Source organism: Dunckerocampus dactyliophorus, chromosome 4 (genome assembly GCF_027744805.1).
Source record: "Dunckerocampus dactyliophorus isolate RoL2022-P2 chromosome 4, RoL_Ddac_1.1, whole genome shotgun sequence".
In the NCBI taxonomy this organism is placed as follows: Eukaryota; Metazoa; Chordata; class Actinopteri; order Syngnathiformes; family Syngnathidae; genus Dunckerocampus; species Dunckerocampus dactyliophorus.
Window position 1 is genome coordinate 4,805,643 of NC_072822.1, and position 21,628 is coordinate 4,827,270.

Genomic DNA, 21,628 nt, shown 5'->3' on the forward strand with positions numbered 1-21,628 from the left:
GGTTTAATAACAGCGCCAACATGTGGTGTATTTGTCATAAAAATAATAGCACAGGCAACACAGCAGAGGTGCGTGTTTTGACAAATGTTCACCCGTTTGTGTGCAGCGGTTCAGGAGTAGAAGAGTTGGCTCACACAAACTAATACATCGTCATGATGATCTGTCATTATGATGCAGTCATTGCAAACTACAGGCAATTTTTCCATTCAAACCACTCTTGACATGAGATGCAGGTCTAGCACTCAGTTGCATTGGGGTATTGAGGTGTACCTAATGTGGAGTACACACTGTATGTTGTAAACAGAACAAGTCAACCATCACGCACTTGATATGCTGTACGCATTTGAAGCATTCTATTTTCCACCCATTTTCATCCTTAACCACTATTTCTTTCTCTCCACAGTCACACGATCACACGTTTGTGTGTTGTTCCATATTTATTTGTCACCTCTTTTTGTTGATTGCTTGCAGCCACAGTGCGAAGGTCACTCGGAAGTCGAGGTAGACGCGGCCTCCGACTGTTCAGTAGCTGTAGTAGTGAGTACATTGTCACTGGACTCCTCCCCGCCCCCGTTTGTGAAACCCTAGCTTGAGTTCTCCGCTATGTAGTTCCTTTTTTTTGTTTGTTTTGTTTTGTAGCCCACATGAGCAAACACGACTACGAGCAGCTCACACTCTTAGGTATAAACTATAATGTAGATGATTAAAGGTCTAGTTTTAGTTTGTAGCTGTTGCACTGAATAGTCACTAATCATTAGTGAGCAGCACAAATGAAAACATTTGGTTTTTCATTGAAATATTTGAGGATACACAGCTACAAATGTCAAAAATGTGTTGACACACTTAGGAGAGTAGAGCGAAACTGATACTATGCCTTGTAAAAGCTAAAAATACTTTATAAAGCACTTTTCTAGGCACTTGGACACTGACATGTGGCAGCATTAATGGTAAGTATAGTATCGTACACAAGAGAAATGTAGCGGGGCACAAGGAATACATTTTATTTCTATCAACTTGTGCTGTTAATAAAGTTAAGACAGGGGTGTCCAAACTTTTTCCACAGAGGACCGCATACTGAAAAATGAAAGGACGCGTGGACCACTTGTACATTTTCTAACCAAAAGTCACGTAGAAATGCCGAGATGAAAAAAACCCTGCCTGAATTGCTTTCTCCTTGCATATTTTCTTGGAATATTCTGAGATTATTCTCTGAATATTTTGTCTTCATTATTGTGATAACGTTTTCCTAACCTAATATTCGAAAAAATGGCATCTTTATTCTTGACTTTTTTCCATTTTAATATTTCAAATTTAGGCTTTTTATCTTATCACTTTACTCTCATTATTTTGTCTTTATTCTTGTAAAATTACTGGCCTTTTTTTTCTTTTTTTTGTTAAATTGTATTTTTAGAAAGTGCTCAGGGCCAATTTTACAAAAAACAAAACAAAAAAAAAACGGGCTGTATATGGCTCCCAGGCCGCACTTTGGCCACCCCTGAGTTAGGACATCAAGTCGAAAGTTGAGGTTAGATATTTTCCACTCCAGTCCTGTAGGCGGTGATAATGTGCATTACAAAGCGGTTGACAACTGCCAAAAAAATGAACGGAAAAGCTCCCGTTTCCATCATTATTCGTCCATTGGTTAATGATAAACGATTCTGCCATCCAGATCCGTATCCACATGGCCCAACTGGAAGTTGGTGAATAAGTGTTGCAGTTAGGCCTGTCGATAATTGTTCTATAAATTATCAACGATAATTGATCATTTCAACCTTTTTTTTTTTTTTTTTTTTGACCATATTGTCATAAAGTTTATCATTCAATGATCACTGTTTCAGGTCACATTTGAGCCACCAGATGGTACTCAAGTGTCGTGTATCTGTGTGAGGCACAGAAGATGCCTGCTATAGCGCTTACGAATGGCGGTATCGCGAGCTCGCGCCGCCCAGCTTTATACATTCACGTCGCAGATCAAACACCTCAGCACATCCACACTGGAACTGTGGCGTTCAGCTTAGAAACTATCGCTTTTGTGCTTTCATTCATGTTTGCATTTGGTTGCTAACTGCTAGCTAGCACTCAGTTTATTCAATCACTACCCCCTCCACGTACTGTGACAAAGACGCTGAATAGCTGACAGAAGGCTCACTCTTCCCCTTAATTTGACTATACAATCAATGCACTCAGACACAAGCAGAGTGAACCCTCATGTCATTCGTCATTAAATCCGAATAAGGTCGGACCAAAACCGTAATGTATGAAAATCTAGGCAATTTTTCCCATAAATAATGTAAATCTAATTAATCTGTTCCAGACACCCCAAAATATGAACAAAAATACATTTCATCGAGAATAATTAGAGTTTTACATGCAGAAAAAGAATTATAAATGATGACTGGATCAATGGAACTTATTGTTGATGTGGACATCAAGTAGTGTTCGCTGGTAACAAACAATGTCACCCCTCCCCTTACAGTCACAGAAGGCTTCCTCTCTTAAACCTAAATGCAATGGAACCCTGCTAAATGTCACAGCTAACAAAGGTCAATAAAAGCCCAACACTTGCGCAATACTTGTTTGTGTCGGATGGTTCAGCTCATGTGTTGAAACAAAAGAAGCGTGAACTCTGTTCTCGGCTGCAGTTTGGACTTTCAGAGATTCTTAACACCTCTGTGATTGACAGCGCTGCCTTCAGGGCCCTTGTCTGCTTCGGTCGTTATCATCTGCAAGGCACCTCTCGGCATTAAGCACACTGCACTAATCATTTTTGCGCTGGCTAAGGAAGTATTGTCATGCAAGACTGAAGACGAGCTAACGTTTGATTGGCTGAGGTGCCAATATGTGACTATTGCTACATCGCGGGTCGTACGTCGCGCCCTCACTATTGCGGTTTTTGAAAAATGTATGAATAAACGATCTGTTTCATGGTTGAATATGGCCCATTAACAAGCTTAGTTAAGCAAACTGTCCTTATTCTTGGCCTAAATTAAGCATTTTCAAGCATAGAAATGCCTAAATGAACTAAATACATGAACTCAAATACAAATACAAAGGCAGAAGAAGCGTTCTAATTTTAAATGTAGTATTGTACTTTGGACACTAGGTGTCAGTAATTGTTCGGTGAGACAAGCACCAGACACGATTGCCAGAACAGGCATTTATTGCAGGTTTAAATTAGAACAACATACAATAATAATAACATAATACTCTTAACAACATGGGCCACTACGACATGCTAAAACTCAACTCTGAACCGCCGACGTCACTTCGTGGCCACATCTGTCCGCCTGCCGGTCCCCTGGGGAACACATTTACTGTGACACAGATGGACAGGAGTTTTATTTATGTCTTACATGGCTTAGCTTATCTACTATATTTGGTAATACCAATGTAAAGATAACCGTATGGGTGTTATTTCATGTCTACAGTAGAGGGCTCTAATCATGTTAAAAACAGTATTTAGAAGATCGTAAACAGGTGTTCTCTGCCATAACTGCGAAAATATCAACTTTATAAATATTGAATTCTACTTCACAAAAATGGACTTGTCATGGTCAAGTCTGGAACCAGTTAACTGTGATAAACGTGGGACAACTGTGCTGATGAAGAATTAACTCTCCTTTATAGTAGACACATTATGTAATGCCTTTATAGACGGGGAAACAAAACTGGACATTCAGAATTGTGTGGATTTGATTGTGATGACTGGCGAGGCAAAATGGAGTGCACTACTTGCTGCTACCAGCAGAGGCGGTGTTGAGTCAGTCTCAGTTTGCTGTCTAAAAATGGGAAGCTGTGCAACATCCACTCTATGCCAACTCCTCCAGTTTCCCTTATTCTACTTTATATGACACTAGTGTGGAACCAGGAGTTCAGAACATTCCCAAGGTGATGCTCATTCATTTTTTCATGAATCGTTCAAGGTTTGTCAAGGAAATGTAGCCAAACGGCCATCTTGAGTGGTGTATGTCTGTCCTAGTTTTTAATTTTGTGACACGTTCATCATCACGTTGAGTTTGACACGATACGGTCGCAAACTGTCGCACGTCGTCACTTCACTCACTTCACTCACTTCACCTCTCCCACATGTACAGCATGCACGCACACTACGTAATTGACGTGTGTGTTGCTGAGCCGCTGCTTTTCCCGCTGCCGCACCCACCTCACCTTGTCTTCTTCTGCAGTGTTTATTTTTGTGTGGAAGTTGCCCGCCTCCCCAGCTGGTGGTGTTTTTTTTCCTCGCCTGAGGAGTGTTTGATTTAATTTTCAGGTCCTCGGAAACGAAGCGGAAATGCTGGCTATCAACCTGAGATAAATCCAGCACTCCTCACTTCTCCCCAAAAACGTGAAGCAATATTCTTGTGCCTTTTTTTATTTTTTTTTGTGCCAAGCAGTTTATTTGCGTGTTCACGTTGTTGTTTGAAGTGCTTTTTCACTGCTTTTGTGTCTGTGATGTGTGCAAGCACCCTGTGCAATGCATTAGCCACTTGTTAGGATGCTGATGCATCAGTAACAAGCATAAAATGCTTTCAAACCTCTTCAAAGTGCCATTGCTTTAAGAGGACATTGTGTTGTTGTGTACAATTTCTCACAAACTATCAGCAAGCATTTTATTGTATCTTTTCAATGGACAATACTGCAGGAAGTAAACTTGGATATACAGTACATTAAGCCTCGGTCACAACCAGATGTATGACTTTTTGGGCGTGCAATTTATTTTGGCTCATGGAGAATGTACTTGTGGTGACCATGAAGGAGCATGGTCAACAGGCACCCAACGTACAACCTGTAAATCGAACGTGGGTACCACGCACAAAACCTGAGGCTGCTCGGGCGTACGGTACGACTGTCACTTTGTCCATCCAGCCAACGCAGGTAAGTTGTAAGACCAACGTCCGTCAAAACTTGCAGTAAAAGTACTGACCTTGCGTTCCATGCGGGCCTTCTATGAAGGTTGCAAGAACGATGACGAAAAAAGACATTATGCCCAAACCTGACACCAGCAAGACATAGGAAAAACGCACGTTGGCCGTACAGACGACGAACGAAGACGTACGGAGTGCGTAAGTGTTTCTTGCAACATGAAAAAAAAACGTAAGCAACCGTAGAGTTTTTGCAATGACAAAGAACCTCTGTGGCTGGCCTGTGGCCAGTCTACAGCTTGAAAATCAACGTCACCCGCGTTTGTTTTTTTTGCACATAGACCGGCCATAAGAGCCTGTATGACCAGTTGTGACCTACGCTTTAGAGTAGTCAGTGCACAGCTTGAATAGCAGTATAGTTTACTATGCACTGAAATTGAGTCAACCCACAGCCATAATTACAAGTGAGTACCTCACAGTAAACATATCCAAATTGTGTCCTTGGTGTCAATATTTACTTTAGCACCATTGTTATCTAGCACTGTCTTCATCCTCTTAGGCATGAAAATGACCAGAGCTGCGCAGGTTGTCACTCGAATCCTCTTCCACTCACTGGTGGATATTAGACACCTTGCGGATGCCCCACAGGTGCTTACTTGGGCTTCCGGCCTGGAGTCGCCTTCACCTTCAGCTTCCTCAGCAAGACACTTGTCGTGTCTGAGGCGTTTTTTGTCTCCTTATCATGTTGGAAAACTGGCATGATCTGCTTCAGTGTCACAGTACATGTTGTTCATTCATGTTTCTCCGCAGTGAACCACAGCTCTTCAGCGCGGGCAGCATTCATGCAGCCCCAGCTACAGACCATGACGCCACCACACTATCTTGCCACTCTCTTGTTTTGCCAGCTATTTAGACAATAACGGCTGTGCGTTGACTCGTTTTCCGTGGGTGGTAAATATATACTGCCTTGAACCAGCTGTACACTGACTACTCTGATGTATATCCAAGTTTCATTTCAATAGTGTTGTCCCTTCCCTTCAGAATATACACGATCATAAAAATGATGCTGAAATATGAGGGGTGGGATACTGTATGTGGGAATAAGTGTTGATGTACCAAACTGGACACTTGATGATGGTATTTTTTTAGGGCTGTCAAATGATTACAATTTTTGATTAGATTTAATCATGGTTTTCAATTGATTAATCACCATTTTCAACTATATGTGAAATTTTCCTTTTTACTCTATTTTATAGAAAGAAAGATAAATGACAGGAAGGATTACAGTGGTCCCTCGTTTGTCACGGGGCATAGGTTCCCAAAATAGCCGGCAATAAGTGAAATCCACAAAGTAGCCAACTATTTTTTACAATTATATTTCAAGGCTGTAAAACCCCTCACCATACACTTTATAGACTTTTCTCAGACAGGCATTAACATTTTCTCACATTTCTCTCTTGATTAAACTCTCAATGTTCCAATTTCATTTGAATTTGAATGATCAACCTGCGGGGTTGGACACAAGACATTATTAAGTGACTCACGCATTTTTCACTCCTCGTCCTGCCGCCGTTCGGCTGTAGCGTTTTTGTATCCTTGTTAAAACATATTCCTCCTCGTTGTCCTCCATGAACCGAAGATTTATTTATAGTATTCCAGGCACCCTACAGCCAGCCGGCTACACATACCGAGACGAACTGGACACGTCTTCAACTCTCACATGAGTATAAAACAGCCTCTACCGGTAGCAGTAGTAAATACAATAACAGACACATACTACAGAGCACCGATAGGTCGCTATCATATACCACGAGGACGCAGAACACAATGCACGTTCGTTTGCTGTTAAAAAAAAAAAAAAGCACTTTTAAAAAATCTGCAAAAGAGCGAGTTTGCGCAAGGTGAACCACGATGTAGAAAGGGAACACTGTGTGTGTGTGTGTGTGTGTGTGTGTGTGTGTGTGTGTGTGTGTGTATTTATGTATGAACAGCTCCAAATTAGCTACAAATTTAAATCGAGCTTAAAAGATGACACGCGGTCTGTTTAGCTAACGCTAGTTTCTTTAATAGCAGCAGAACATTTCAATCACACTTTCACCTTGATGTCATGAGCCATGAGGGTTTGCTTTCATAGACACCACGTCATCCACTGTAAGTTGAACTCACGTTTTGAGTGTATTTTGTGGGATTTCTGAGCACACTTAAATGCAGCAAATTGTATTTCCGCGTTTAAGAGTTACAAAGCGAGTGATGAGAATATCCGCTCATCGTTTTTCTTTGTATATCTGTTTATTTAGACCACACACACACACACACACACACACACACGATAAAGACGTTGTGATGTTTCAAGTGTCCGTGAATGCATCTCGCGGTCGTCTACTGATGATGACGTGTTGTTCCGATGACGAAGGGACAGGGGACACGTTTGTGAGTTGGAGGATACATTGGAATTGCACTGCTGTTGATGTGTTCAGGTCAGAATCAAGTTAGAAAAGAGCATCAGGCTCTGTGTGACTCTGTCAGGACGTCATAATTACGCAAAAAAATCATGTAATTAATAAAATAAATGAGTTATTACCGTTTTGACAGCCCTACTTTATTTACTGTATTTATTAAGATTTTTGTCACTAGAGAATTACATTTCCCCAGTCCAGATTACTATCAGCACTTACGATCACTTCTGCTGTTAATGTGGAATGACATGCACTGTAGAAGTATGAACATATCCTATGATAACATCCCCTTCATGACTGCTTGTCGCCATTTTCCCACAGTGTTCGCCTGCTGGACGTTTATCCCATGAGTGACTGCTTGATACGATGCATTGTGAGGTGCTTCTGTGCAGTGCATCCACGTCTGTGAGGAGCACTAGTTAGTCATTGTGGGGAATTTGAAGCACAAAGTGAGGCCCTATTTGTGAAGGTTGGAACAGTCCTATTGGAATTGCATGAAATCAAATGTTAACTTGAGAGCTATGTTTACAGGTTCCAACATTAGGCACACCTACTTAATGTTGTGGCCACTCGGTGTAGGATTTGATTGATTTATTCACACATGGGGCCTCAGACAAAATTCCAAACAGGCAGACTAATTTTCATTTCAAAACTACCACATTAGGTTTCCTCACTCTTGGCTCTCATCCTCCCACACAGGCTCTATCTCCTCCCCTGGCTGGCGCCGAGGATCCGTGACCCCCCGCGTCACCACCATCCCATGCCCGGGCTGCCAGCACGACATTGACCTGGGCGAGCGCGGCATCAGCATGCTCTTCCGCAACTTCACACTGGAGAGCATCGTGGAGCGCTACCGGCAGGCGGCACGGGCGGCCGTGGCCATCATGTGCAACATCTGCAAGCCTCCGCAGCAGCAGGAGGCCACCAAGAGCTGCATGGACTGCAAGGCCAGCTACTGTAACGAGTGCTTCAAGCTGCACCATCCCTGGGGCACGCCCAAGGCCCAGCACGAATATGTGGGGCCCACCACCAACTTCAGGCCCAAGGCAAGTACCACCAAATGCTCTTTTGCGCCCCCTTATGGGTTACTGCCAATACTTTGTAAGAAACGCTAGCAGACATGTAATACAGACATCCTCAAAGTTTTTATCACCATCATTATCACATTATCATCATGGTTATTGTATAGAGCACAACTTTGAGGCTTAATAACGGCACCGCTTTGTCTGTTAAAATAATAGTATGGGCAACACAGTAGGGGTTCTGCTATGATGGGCTGTGATGTATTAGACCTACAGTCATGGAAAAAATGATTAGACCACCCTTGTTTCTTCAGTTTATTGATCCATTTTAATGCCTGGTACAATTAAAGGTACGTTAGTTTGGACAAATATAATGATGATAACAAATATAGCTCATAAGAGTTGAATTTAAGAGCTGATATCTAGCAACTTCCATGCTTTTCTTGATAATAACCAAAATCACTTAAGTTCTTACATGAATAGCTATAGCATTGTACTTGTACTGCCAAAAAATGTAACTCTTGTGAGCTATCTTTGTTGTCATTGTTATATTTGTCCAAACAAAGGCATTAAAATGAACAAAAAACTGAAGAAACCAGGGTGGTTTAATCATTTTTCCATGACTGTATATCACCAAACAATGAAAAATCGCTGAATCGAATTTAGTTTCTATTTTAAGACACGTCGGGAAACTTGTCTAGAGGATTTCCAGAAGTTGGTGTCGTCTTCCTGTTTCACTTCAACATTGTTTTTTGTTCTTTTGTGTGTTTATGAGAATGTATGGGGGGGAAAAAACACACACACAGAAGTGGGGGGTTTTTTTGGTTGTTTTTTTTTTGTCGTTGACCTGACTTTGACTTAACATCCTGTCAAATATCTTGCAGGTGCTGATGTGTCCCGAGCACGAGATGGAAAAGGTGAACATGTACTGTGAAGTGTGCAGGAGGCCCGTGTGCCACCTGTGCAAGCTGGGAGGCACGCACGCCAACCACAAAGTCACCTCCATGAGCAACGCCTACAAGATCCTCAAGGTAATAGCCTCAAATTGCGTATGGTGCCTACAATGTGACGCTCCTGGATATCATGAAAACCTTTTGATTGCGCTGTCTCTTTTCCTTCTGTGTGGTTTCAAAGTGGAAGTATTTCACAAATGAGGAACCAGGAGAACTGGTTTAATGATTTAACACATAACGCCTACCTGACTCGATCATCCGCTGCAGCTAGGGGTCGGAAGCGCAGCGTGGCATGCGATAAAACATGTAATTATGCAGTAATCAATACATTGGAAGAAAATGAACTACAATACAGCAAGATATTTATGAAAGGGAGAAACTGAGACATAAAACATAAATCATTTTAAATCAATTCATTTAATATAAAAAAATGTGCCTTTCCCTCATAACATTCCCATGACATGACATCGGTGTATATTTTGGAGCAATAAAAAAATAATTCACTTACGTATTACATTAAGAAGTCAACACAAACACGAGTTGACAGCAGCATGTATCTTGCTCTTAACTTTTTTACTTCTAACTACACTTTTCCCCACAAAACACATGACATAAAAGCAGTATAAACCCTTCTTATTTTACTATCTTATATCACATATTGTCCCACCCGTATGCTTAACTAAGTAAAAATTACCATATTTTCCAGACTATAAGTTGCTTTGGAGTATAAGTCACACCAGCCAAAAATGGCACAATGAAGAAGAAAAAAATATATATAAGTCGCACTGGACTATAAGTCGTATTTTTTGGGGGGGGGGGAATCAGACAGGCAAGTTATAGTAATAACAATAAAATGGAGAACAACAGGCTACATAAGCGTCTGTGAACGTAATTTGAACAGATGGTATGCTAACGTAACATATTAAGTTATTCAGTAAACTATAGCCTAAACATTAACGTAACTAGTTTACTTGCAGCCTGTAATCTGCAGAATATGATTTTACTTTTGGGGCATTCCAGCTTTCTCAGTTGTCTTTATAAGCTGATGTTTACATCAGCTGATGTTTATGTTGTGAATTTTCAGTGGTAGAGGAGTGATAGGAGTAGCAGATACTGGCACACGAGCCTACAGCGCCCTCTCGCGGCTGACAGTGTGGGGGCGGGGAAAAATATATCAAAAGGTACTCCGGAGTATAAGTCTCAGGACCAGCCAAACCATGGAAAAAAGTGTGATTTATAATCCAGAAAATACGTTAGGTGGAAGTGCTTTAGTTTCGCGGGTCTTAATGTTGTGTTGCAAGAAAAAGACTACACAGTCCAACTGTGTTACAGCACCCTCATTTTTTATATGAAGCACTTGAATGTCATGTGCACAATACTGTACGGCGAGCTGAACACAAGATCTGCTTAGACTTGTTGTCGAGGCCCAGTCTGTGTGAAATTAAATCAACTGAGTGAGTGTGTGTGTGTGTGTGTGTGTGTGTGTGTGTGTATACTTTTAATATTTGATGAAATCATTTGTTCCCCATTATCTTGTGTGCATTGTGTTCTCAAACTGTGCCAAAGGTGTATCAGGTGACCACGACCTGCATCGGTTTCGGTCGCTGGGAACGGCAATGCAGCGTCATGTCATTGTGTTCCATCCCAGTATTACTCTACACACACCGGCCACAAAATATTACATACTCATTACCTCTGACAGTGTCAATCAAAACTCAGTATTATTATTTATATTCAATAATGGGGATCTCATCATTTTGTCCACTGTAGTGTATTTGCGCACTCATCTTCTCTGTCCTCCTTACAGGAGAAGCTGGCCAAGAGTATCCATTACCTCATCAGTAAAGAGGACCAAGTCAGGACTCAGATTACTGGACTGGAGCTGCTCATCAGTCAGACTGAGGTACCAACAAGATGAAAACAGATAAATTGTTTAATAATAAAATCCTATTTTATTTGTTTATTTATTTTTTTTTATATATATATATATATGTTTTAATTTACATTTTATTACACATTTAGTATTTTTGGATATATTTTTAATTTGCCATGTTTATTTAATTTAGTTTTTTAAATGTGATAGATTTTTTTTTTTAACAACATTGCGCCCTCACTCTATTGTGGGTTTTCAAAAATTAATTCATTAAAAAATGATGGCTGTTTCACAGTTGAATACAGCCAATTATTAGTAAAAAAAAAAAAAAAAAAAAAAAGAAAAGCACATTGAAGCAAATTGTAAGTATTCTTGGGCTAAATTAAGCATTTTGAAGCATAAAAATGGTGAAATGAACAAAAATACAAATATAAGGCATTCAGAAGACCTGATATGTACAGTAGTGTAATATCTGTGACTTGTGTGCACCTTTTAAGGAGCGGGGTCTGGGGAATGACGTGTGTGACGTCCTGTGACGTCGTGACTTTAGCTGGTTGTTAGCAGCAGTGTCTTTGGTTGGTGTTGTAGAGAGAGCAGAGACTGGCGTAAGTTGTGTCCGACAGCAGCTCCTGTGTGAATGTTCACTGCGTATGTGTTTTTCTGCACGTTAATAAAGCGATTTGAAGTGCATCGTGAGTCACTCCTTAACCACAAATCCAATTCTACACTGGTCACTAGGTGTCAGTAAAGTTACATTGATGAGACAATAGCCACCGTAGGAAGTGTGCTGTCAGTGCTAACGTGTGAGTCTGTTATATCTTATTTATGTCGAAGAAGTCATATTTTCTATTATGTCTACTATGTTGGTTAATACAAGTGTAAACGTGACAATGGGGTGTCGTGGGGCTCTAATAATGCTAAAAAGCATATCTAGACGGTCGTTAACAGGTTTTGTATGCTCTAACTACGAAAATATTCCATTTATAAAGAAGGAATCCGACTTGGTGGAAATTCACCTATCGTGGTTGGGTTTGGAACCAATTAACCGCAATAAACGAGGGATTACTGTATTGATCAAATTGATGTGACTCCGTTGCCGATGTCATGGTCATTCATTTTATACAGCAGTTGCCTCTGCTCCATTTTGCTTCAATTACAGACGATCAATTCTTAATGATTAATCGATTGTCATCCCCATCCGGAGTGCCCTAAAATATATCGCCCACTAAGGTCATCCCTGAGTAGGAATTATAGTATCTCCCACAGGGGTACTGCATGCATTGTGGTTGTCTACCGCCATGGATGTCTCATGTGCAGTTGCCACGAAACCCGAGATCGTCAATCTGGATAAACAAAGTATATGTGTCGCTAGTTTAAGAACCTGTCTGTTGAGTTGAACCGCAGTGTATGCAGCGTGTGTATGTGAATGTGCTCACTAAATGCATGCAAGGTCATTATTAAGGAAACCACACCATCCAGGAAGCCACGTCAAGTGTGTGTCTTATCTTGACGTGCTGTGTGGCGTTTTGAAAAGAGCAGCCGCTGTCCAAACCAATACTTGAGTGCAGTCGTCCCTCACCACTTCGCCGGTTTGAACATTGCGCCCTCACTCTTTCTTAAACTTAATTAATGACCACTGTTTCGTGGTGGAAGTCACATGTGATTATTACTTAAAAATATGCATGTTAAGCCATTTTTATGTATTCTTGGTCTAAATTATGGATTTTCAAGCATAAAAATTGCTAAATTTAACAAGAATACAAATACAGTTTAAAGGAAAACTGCACCTTGTTTGGAATGTTGCCCATCATCCACAATCCTTATGTGAGAATTGAACACACGTCTTTCTCTTTTCCGTGCGTTCTAAAGATATAAAAACGGCTACACAGAGACAGCTAAGAATGCACGTGATGGGATGGAACTGTCCTGCCTATAAAGCCTCCTGAAAAAACCTCCAAAGAGCGCCACCAACGCTCCATTTACATAATGTGACCTGCATATTAACCAAGCTACGGCGACATTGTTATTGTAAACATTGTTACGCTGAAGAACTACTTTACCGGCGTAGTGACACCTTGCCACACCACACCGGCTAGTGACTAGGTTCACCGCAGCGCGTCAGGGCACTCCCGAAAGGTAATGCTACATATTGGAGCTGTGGCCACTGCTGCTGTGTTTTTGTTATTTGTTTTTGAGTTTGGAAAAGTTAATGCTAGGTGTAGCGTTCGTTTCTGCAGCCAGGAGGGACATTCTGGTACTGCTTAAAACGAAAGTATGGCAATATACTGTAAGTATTACTGGTTACCATGAATGCACCGGTTACTACATGGTTACAGTAAATGTACTGTATATAAAACCGTAAAACCTGTCAACAACAATGATTGCAGGTTTGAATGATCTCACAACAGGCACAATAATAACTAATCATAATCAGAATACTAACACAGGATACTGTTGTGGCCGTACTCCAACTAAAACTCAACTCTGAATCCCCGACGTCACTTCCTGTCTACACATCAGAAAGGCATTTATTAAAACATGCAAGAGCATGAGTCTTATTTATGTCTTAAATGGCTTTTTTTTCCTCTGATTTATATCTGCTCTATTGCGTAATATGAGTCTAAAGGTGACTGTAGGGGTGTTATTTCATTTCTAGAGGGCTCTAATAATATAAAAAGATCATATGTAGAAGGTCATATAGGTATTTTATGCTCTAACTATGAATATGTTTGATTTAATGTTTGTCACAAAAAGGAAAATGGCCAGCTAGCAGAGCGTCAAGCCAACGAGCACTTTGACCGCCTGTTCGAGACCCTGCAGGAGAGAAAGTCGGAGATGCTGAAATCCATCGAGCAGTCACGAAACCGACGCCTGGAGCAGCTCAGATCCCAGGTGTGCGATAGCTTCTCGTTTCTCGCAAATTGTATGAAAGTCAAGCCTCCGGTACGAGTCATCCACAATGTTGTTGTTTTGTGTTTTGTCTTCGTATTCCCAGATGGAGGAGTACCAGGGCATGCTGGAGAACAGCGGCCTGGTAGGCTACGCTCAGGAGGTGCTCAAAGAGACAGACCAGTCCTGCTTTGTGCAGACCGCCAAGCAGCTGCACGTCAGGTCAGCGTTTGGCCCTAGACCTGTTCATGTGCCATCACTTTGTTGCGCAATGCTGTTTTCCTGCAATTTTGAGTGTTATTAATAACTGGCGGGAGGACCGATTGCATTAATTATGACATTTACTTTGCCCCTTTGTGAGTAAGCTGTGGGATTTAAATTTGTGGATTATTTTGAGTCATACCCCCATTTGAGTCATTTATACTGTGCACTGTGTTGATTGGCATATAGTAACTGGCAGGAGGAGTGATCCCGTTGGTGATGTGAGGCTTACTTTACTCATGGGTTTTGACTCTGTGGATAATTTCTCGTCTTTGATTATTTCTTTTATGTAAGGTGACATAACAGGCGAGAGACGAAGTTGCGTCTTTGTTGCGTGCATTCTTATGCATGCGTGGATTATTTCTAGTCAGGTTTCTGTCTAATTGTCATTAATCATTATCATGAATAACGGTCAGAAGGACCGGCAACATTCATGATAGGACACATATTTGTACGTCACCGTGCGTGAGCACTGACATAGTGGATTATTTCTAGTTGTTCGGTTGATTTCTACGATGCAAGGTGGCGGGTGTTGTTAATAACAGGTGTGAGTAGTGATACTGTTGGTTACACGCATACGATACTCACACGTGTGTGAGCAAGCCTACTGTGGTCTTTCCAGGCTTTCAGTTTCTTTCTATTGTGCAATGTGCTGGTTATCATTAACTCATTCAATAACAGAGACGTATTTATACATTTTTATGAACCAGAACGCCCGATAGCCAAAGATGTACTTATACGGCTTTTATATTTTTTTTTGCATAAGAGGCAAGAAGAGGTGATGACGCAAATGCATGCTTAAAAGATGTCACTGTCAGAGCAGTTTTAAGCCATAAAAACGGCCACCAGGTGGCAGAAGTGCATTTGATCAGAGCTGGTCATGGATCTTTTGCATGTAAATACGCACTCCACAGCAAAGAGGAAGTGGGAGAGCGTGAAGGAGTGTAGCGTGCAGGTTACGTATTGTGTGGAAATTTTAACACACAGTTTAGTTCCAAATGTGAAAATTGTACATAGTTCATGGTGTCATATTTGTAAATAAATTGTTATTTTGATGTAAAACAACCCTTTTTGTGTTATGTTGTGGTATAGTTGTTTAGATTTTTGAGCTGTCATAAATGCAAAACATTTGTGTCAATGTGAAAGTTTTAATGCTTGAAGTGTATCTTTTCACAAAAAACTGTTTCTCCCATTTTTTTGTTAGGAACTGATATTTTCTTGAAACTTTTTTTGGTAGGTTCTATGTTTATATAGTCATCCATTCATTTTCTATGCCGCTTATCCTCATTAGTGTCACGGGGGTATGCTGGAGCCTATCCCAGCTGACTTTGGGCGAGAGGCGGGGGTGGGGTACACCACGTCAATGACAGGGCACATATAGACAAATAACCATCCACACTCACATTCATACCTATGGGCAATTTAGAGACGCCAATAATGCATGTTTTTTAGATTGTGGGAGAAACACAGGTCTTCCCCATCTCCAGACTATGACTGTGTGGCCAACATGCTAACCACTAGGTCACCGTGCGGCCCGTTTATATAGTCATACAACACAATATTCTGTCAAAATCGTCTAAAATGACCCATACTGAAGGGGTTGAATTTTGTAAAATGGCTGGGATTGAATGAGTTAATAACCGGTGGACGGGACGATCCTGTTGACGTGACATACTGTATCTACGGAGCTTGTGCATGCGTAATCGTGCCTCTTCCAAGTGCGCCCGAAGACAAGTTTAAGACCACTATTGATGTCTGTCTCTGCATCAGCTGTCCAAACGTGCAAAGCCACGTGCACAGAGGTTACCGAACTCAAGGACAAAGTAGGGAAAATCCTTTTGCAGTATCATCCACTCAGTGCCGTGTGCTTGGACGGATGTGCTTCTGGTGTAAGGCGGCTAATTGATCTCCATTAGCGGCTTTGGAAAAAGAATGGAACCTTTGCACTCGCCGGATCATGATACTATGGCATGTAACACTGTTTTTTAATCCTCTTTTTCATTTATGAAAGAAAGACCTGACATACCCATTCGTACAAAATTGAAATATATGACAATACAATTTTAGTAAGCTTAGGCCCCAGGGAGGAACCCTGATACTTACTTTGAGAACAGAGTTGTCCTTTCTTGTTTGTCCTCTGTTGCCATGGTGATGTCATCATGTTTTTATGTGATTTGCGCGTGTGTGTGTATGTCCAGAATCCAAAAGGCCACGGAGTCCCTCAGGACGTTCCAGCCGTCAGCCAACCCCTGCTTTGACGAGTTTGTTCTGGAGACGTCCCGAGAAGAGATGCTGCTCAGAGAGTTGTGCTTTGGTGGAGGTAACAAAAGTCTTCTTTTGTTTATTTTATTTGTTTTTTCTTTTTAGATAGGATCATTAAAATAAGCCCTTTGAGCCAGGCTGTGATACGAGGTCAGAGGTCATTTTGTCAGCTGCCTAATTGGATGAGGTAGAGCGGAGTTTGCGCCGCACATGCCTGTGATGGAATTTACGGCCGAGTGTTGTTGAGCTTGTATTTTTTTTCGGTCAGCTGCACAGCCAAAAGATTCCCCACCTGTGATGTTAGGAACTTGAAAAAACGTCTGCAGATAGTGTCTAAAGTAAGGAACAGATGATCAATTTTTGATAGATCTCATGGCGTCATCAATGTTTGGCTAGCTGATAATGATAACAACATAGCACCTGTGGTACACACTTTTATTATCACGTTTAGTCAAAACCTCATGAGTGTCATCACGGAAACAGACGTATTTGGACCGTCAATACGCGGCATGTGCGTTGGCGCCTCAATGATTTTTTTACTACAGCTTTATATAATTCACATCAATCCTCCTCCTGTTACCGAGAAGAGGAACAGTCATTACAGCTGGCCGGCTGGTGTAGTCCATCCCCTTGAACCTTTTCAAGCGCTCATTATCTAACTAACTGCGTTGAAAATCCTTGGCGGCCCTAAGAATAATCATAAAATGACATGTTAACTGCTAAAAATGACAAGGCCTGCTGAGCGGAACTTTCTAAAAAACAAGTAAACTCGCTTAGTGACGTAGTAAGTAGCTAACTAACTTATGTAGCTAGCTAGCACACTTTTTAACTTGGTAACTAACAAACGTGTTTTTCAGTTAACGTCATTCACAACATTTTGCCTCTGTTTAGGTACAATACGGTGCGCATCTGGTGTTATTAATACGCCACGAAAGTCCAACTGTTAATGTAGTTTTTATCACAAAACATGTAACAAAGAAGATAGCTTGCTAGGGGGACGTTTTGTGATTTAAAAAAATTACATTAACAACACGCAGGGTATTAAAACATACATTAATACATGACAAGATGTGATCATTTATGGCATTAATTGGATATACATGATTTCTTATGGGAAAAATGTATTCAGTTAGCATCCGTTTTGGTTAAAGTCAGACCTTCTGGAACAAATGAATGATGCTAACCCAGGTTCCTCTGTTCTTCTGTTATACAGTTGCCACTCGCTACAACGCGGTGCGAACATCACTCCCTCACTATCACGTTCATTTACAAAATTCACGTATTAACCCATTCAATCCCAGAGATTTTTCAAAAGACAACCCCTTCGGTACCTGCCATTTTAGATGATTTTGACAGATTTTTCAAGGCACACAGAATATTGTGTTGTGTGGCTATATAAACATGGAGCTTATTAAAAGACAGATTAGACTCCCGTCTTTCATCAGAACAAAAGTTTGTTTCTACCTTTTTCCGTTCTTAAGTAATCAGCAGTAAAACACAGGTAAGTTTCAGGAAAATATCAGTTGCTGACTAAAAACGTGTGCATGCATTAAAAATTCCCTACAATGCGTAACCTTCTGCACTCGTACGTGCTCTTCCACTTCCTCATTGCTGTGAAGTGTGTTTTTACATGCAAATGATCCGTGCCGAGCACTTAGCAAATGCACTTCTGCCACCTTGGGGGAGTTCTTCTCATTCCGTGTGGAAGTGGTAAGTTTTTGACTTCTTACTTTGTCCTTCTTCCCCAGTCGGTAAACAAAGAATAATAGGAGTGTAAAGGTGACTATAGGGGTGTTACGTCATGTCTACAGGAGTCTAGTGTTAAAAACGTATTTAGAAAATCATAAACGGGGTTTCTATACTCTAAGTACAAAAATATTCACTTTATAAATATTGAATCATACTTGGCGGAAATTCACTTGTCGCGGTCTGGTCTGGTACAAATTAACCTCGACAAATGAGGGACGACTAGCGCCAGGTAGCTAGCTAGCCTGTGCCGACTTCCGAGAAATCGGGACCATTGGCATCCCTGATTACTTCCTTGGTGGCGGTAAAGATGTTTATAAAAGAGCGACGGCATGTTAGCTAATTGCCCAAAAAAAAACATTAAAGCCTAATTAACGCATCCTTAGCTCACACGCTAACTAACTAGCTAAACTCCTGACTTTCCTTGTTGCAGTAAACATAACTTCCATGGCATAAAAATGAAATAATGTTGTACCTACAGTAATGGGCAACTTATGTTTTTTTTTTCTTCTTTTGGTTGGGCAGCATTAATTAGTGGAGCGTTACGTTGTGTTCAATGTATTTACATTCCTGCCCTAATTGCATCATGACTCAATTGAAGGCTAATGAGGGCTAGACTCAGACCTTCTATCAATGTAAATACAAAGTAGATACTTGAGAGCATCAGCAGTCTTTCTATAAGCGATATAGGAGTAACATTGCTGACAATGCAGCTGCGGCCTCGTTGGCTCAGAGCCCTTTGAGTGGATGCAAGTCAACAGCTGACAGCTGCCACTGACTGGAAGAGGCAGACCAAGTGCAAGTAAGACAAGCTTTGTAGGTGGAGAGGCAAAAAAACCATTCCTTATTCTTACTTTAAATCCTTTTATAGAATATTTTATAAGAGAGTACCCTGAAGGAATCTGTGTTGGTTGCTGTTGGCGGCCATGTTTGTAATAATGGATGATGCTCTTAGTGGGAGCTTCAGGCAGGAAGCAAGTTCTCCCGTGCCATTAAAGCTGTGTCGTCATTCCATTGTGGCGCTGGCGGATGATGCTGCGTTGAAGACCCATTAAAGTATCACTTGGCCGAGCCTTTAAGCTCTCCTAATGTGCGCTCACAATGCAAGTGGAAAATGCTGTCATTTTGTGGCTTTGGAACGTGAACTCAACAAAAGTTTATTTAGGAGTGTTTTCATGCTGCTCCTGTGCCGTAATGGGAGATAATGAGAAGCCTCTTCCACGCGGAGAAAGCAAAATTGCCACATCGACAGTTGATCCCACGTTCACCTGCCTGTGCCTGTTATACAGAACCCAGCGAAGGGGCGTCCCGCATCACACAAATACTTGAGGGGCAGCGACAATTGCCGGCATTCCCTTACACACAGACGCCGTCCCGCCTCTTGTTTCGACACCGATACTACTTCCAAAAGCGGAACATTTCCAGGTCAAATTGGGTTCAGTGTGAGTGCAGTTTATACATAACAAGACTGCCTTTGCAGGTGGGGTGACAGGGGCTTGTGTCACATTGGCCTCTTTCATACAGAGATACCGCAACATTGTCACTGACATCACCGCCGTAACAACGGAGCCCACATTTATTTGTCTTTTACACAGAACCTAACGATGACACCAGCATCTGAGCACAACACGGCGGAAGGAGGGAATCCCACCTTTCCAGCTTACACACAGGCGACGTCCTGCCTCTGATACTACCCTTGACGCTTAAATAGTGCTGGGTTGACTTTGTTCCACGTCTGTCGTTTGTACAGACTAATTAATGTGGACATCAGCTGCGTCTGCATTCATACAGCGAAATGTCATCCTGCAATTAGACGACGACGTCAGCGCCAGTGTTGTATAGAGACATTTGCTTTTAACTAGGGATGCTCCGATTTCCGTGGAAAAAGCACATGATGGGCAAATGGCTTTCAACGATGATCACAAAAACATCAATCACAACAAAACATGCCACGAATATATCTCGTCAGGGTAGCACAGTAAAAAGCTTTTATTTACTACGGCATTTAAAGAACAAACACCTGACGGAGTATGGTGAGTTTTCGTGGGTAACGGTGAGATCATCAGTCAAACGGCAGCCAACGTAGCCAAAATGCTGAACAACACTCGCCCATATGTGCTTGACAGTAAGCAGTCTAAAGCAAATAACCCCAAAAATAATTGAATCCATCGGACTAGATGGCCAGCCTCTCCAGTGATGGAAGACGTCAGCTTTGCCAACTGCTCTCGTCACTTGGAGCCCCGCTGCATGATACCTGGAATCAAACTATGTACTCTCACATCCAAACTCTCCTTAAGAAGGCATCTCATCCTCTGTAAATTTCACTCCTGGATGATCGGTATCTGAATCGGCAGCATAAAACCCCAATGGGATCATCCCTACTTTTAGCACAACATGATGGGAGACGTCTCGGGTGTCTTTCTGGCATTCTCTTACACACAGACGCAGTTGATGCTACCTCTGAAGGTGAAAAACTGCTGGGTGGGCTTTGTTCCTCCATACCGTGACGGTGCCATTTTATACAGAACGGCAACAGAAGACAAAAAGCAGAAAAAACACGGGCATTTGAGAGTTCAGGACATCATTAGAGCTGTTCGGTGTAATGGTTTTACGTTCCGCATAATGTCGGAAGTTCCTCAAACTGTTACCGTGACAACAGCACTTCTCTCCGCCGTATTAGTAATATGAAACTCTGTGTGGAATAATTGAGGCCATCTCCTGTTTGTAGCGGGAACAGAGGTCGGAAACCAGAGAAAGCTGACCCCCTGCAGAGAAACTTGGCCGTGGTGCGGTCCGTCTGGTGTTTCCGCCAGATTCTCCTTTAAGTGCTGATCAGTGGAGTCTGATGGCCGACTGGCCCATTTTGTCTTTGCCTTTTGGTGTCTGTCACAACATGAAGTGATGCCATGAACGTCGTAGTAGTAGTAGTAGTAGTAGTAGCAGCAGTAGTAGTAGTAGTAGTAGTAGTAGTAGTAGTAGTAGTAGTAGTAGTAGTAGTAGTAGGATGAGTCTGTTCTCAAGAGAGAATTAATAGTAGGGCTGTCTTTGTCTGAGGGTTCTCGTAGTCTAATCTGATTGGCTAGATTTTGTAGTCAACCACTAGTCAGATGTTTTTTGGCGATCCCTACAAATAAACAGATTTTTTTCCACCTTAAACAAAAAGGCTAGTGTGGTTGATGTGTCGTAACGCGTCCATTTTATTCACTAAAGACCGCACATGAGCAAGGAAAATGCTTGGTATGCAGAGTCTTTGCGGTGTTAGCTTCACCTTAGCTCTTATTCCGCGCTTTAGGGTTAAGGTTTT

General features: G+C 41.6%; 1 protein-coding gene across 4 annotated transcripts in view; it reads left to right on the forward strand.

Annotated features, from left to right (window-relative positions):
* Positions 1-21,628, forward strand: part of trim36 (tripartite motif containing 36) — a 43,087-nt gene that overhangs the window by 8,756 nt on the left and 12,703 nt on the right. Inside the window, exons 3-10 of one of the 4 annotated variants that reach the window (XM_054773436.1) lie at positions 472-537; positions 4,271-4,345; positions 8,018-8,364; positions 9,225-9,371; positions 11,101-11,196; positions 13,921-14,058; positions 14,162-14,277; positions 16,515-16,636. In XM_054773436.1, coding sequence (XP_054629411.1) covers positions 472-537; positions 4,271-4,345; positions 8,018-8,364; positions 9,225-9,371; positions 11,101-11,196; positions 13,921-14,058; positions 14,162-14,277; positions 16,515-16,636 — 1,107 coding nt within the window. The remainder of the gene's footprint in view (positions 1-471; positions 538-4,270; positions 4,346-8,017; positions 8,365-9,224; positions 9,372-11,100; positions 11,197-13,920; positions 14,059-14,161; positions 14,278-16,514; positions 16,637-21,628) is intronic. The other 3 variants (XM_054773438.1, XM_054773437.1, XM_054773439.1) reach the window with 3 other exon arrangements.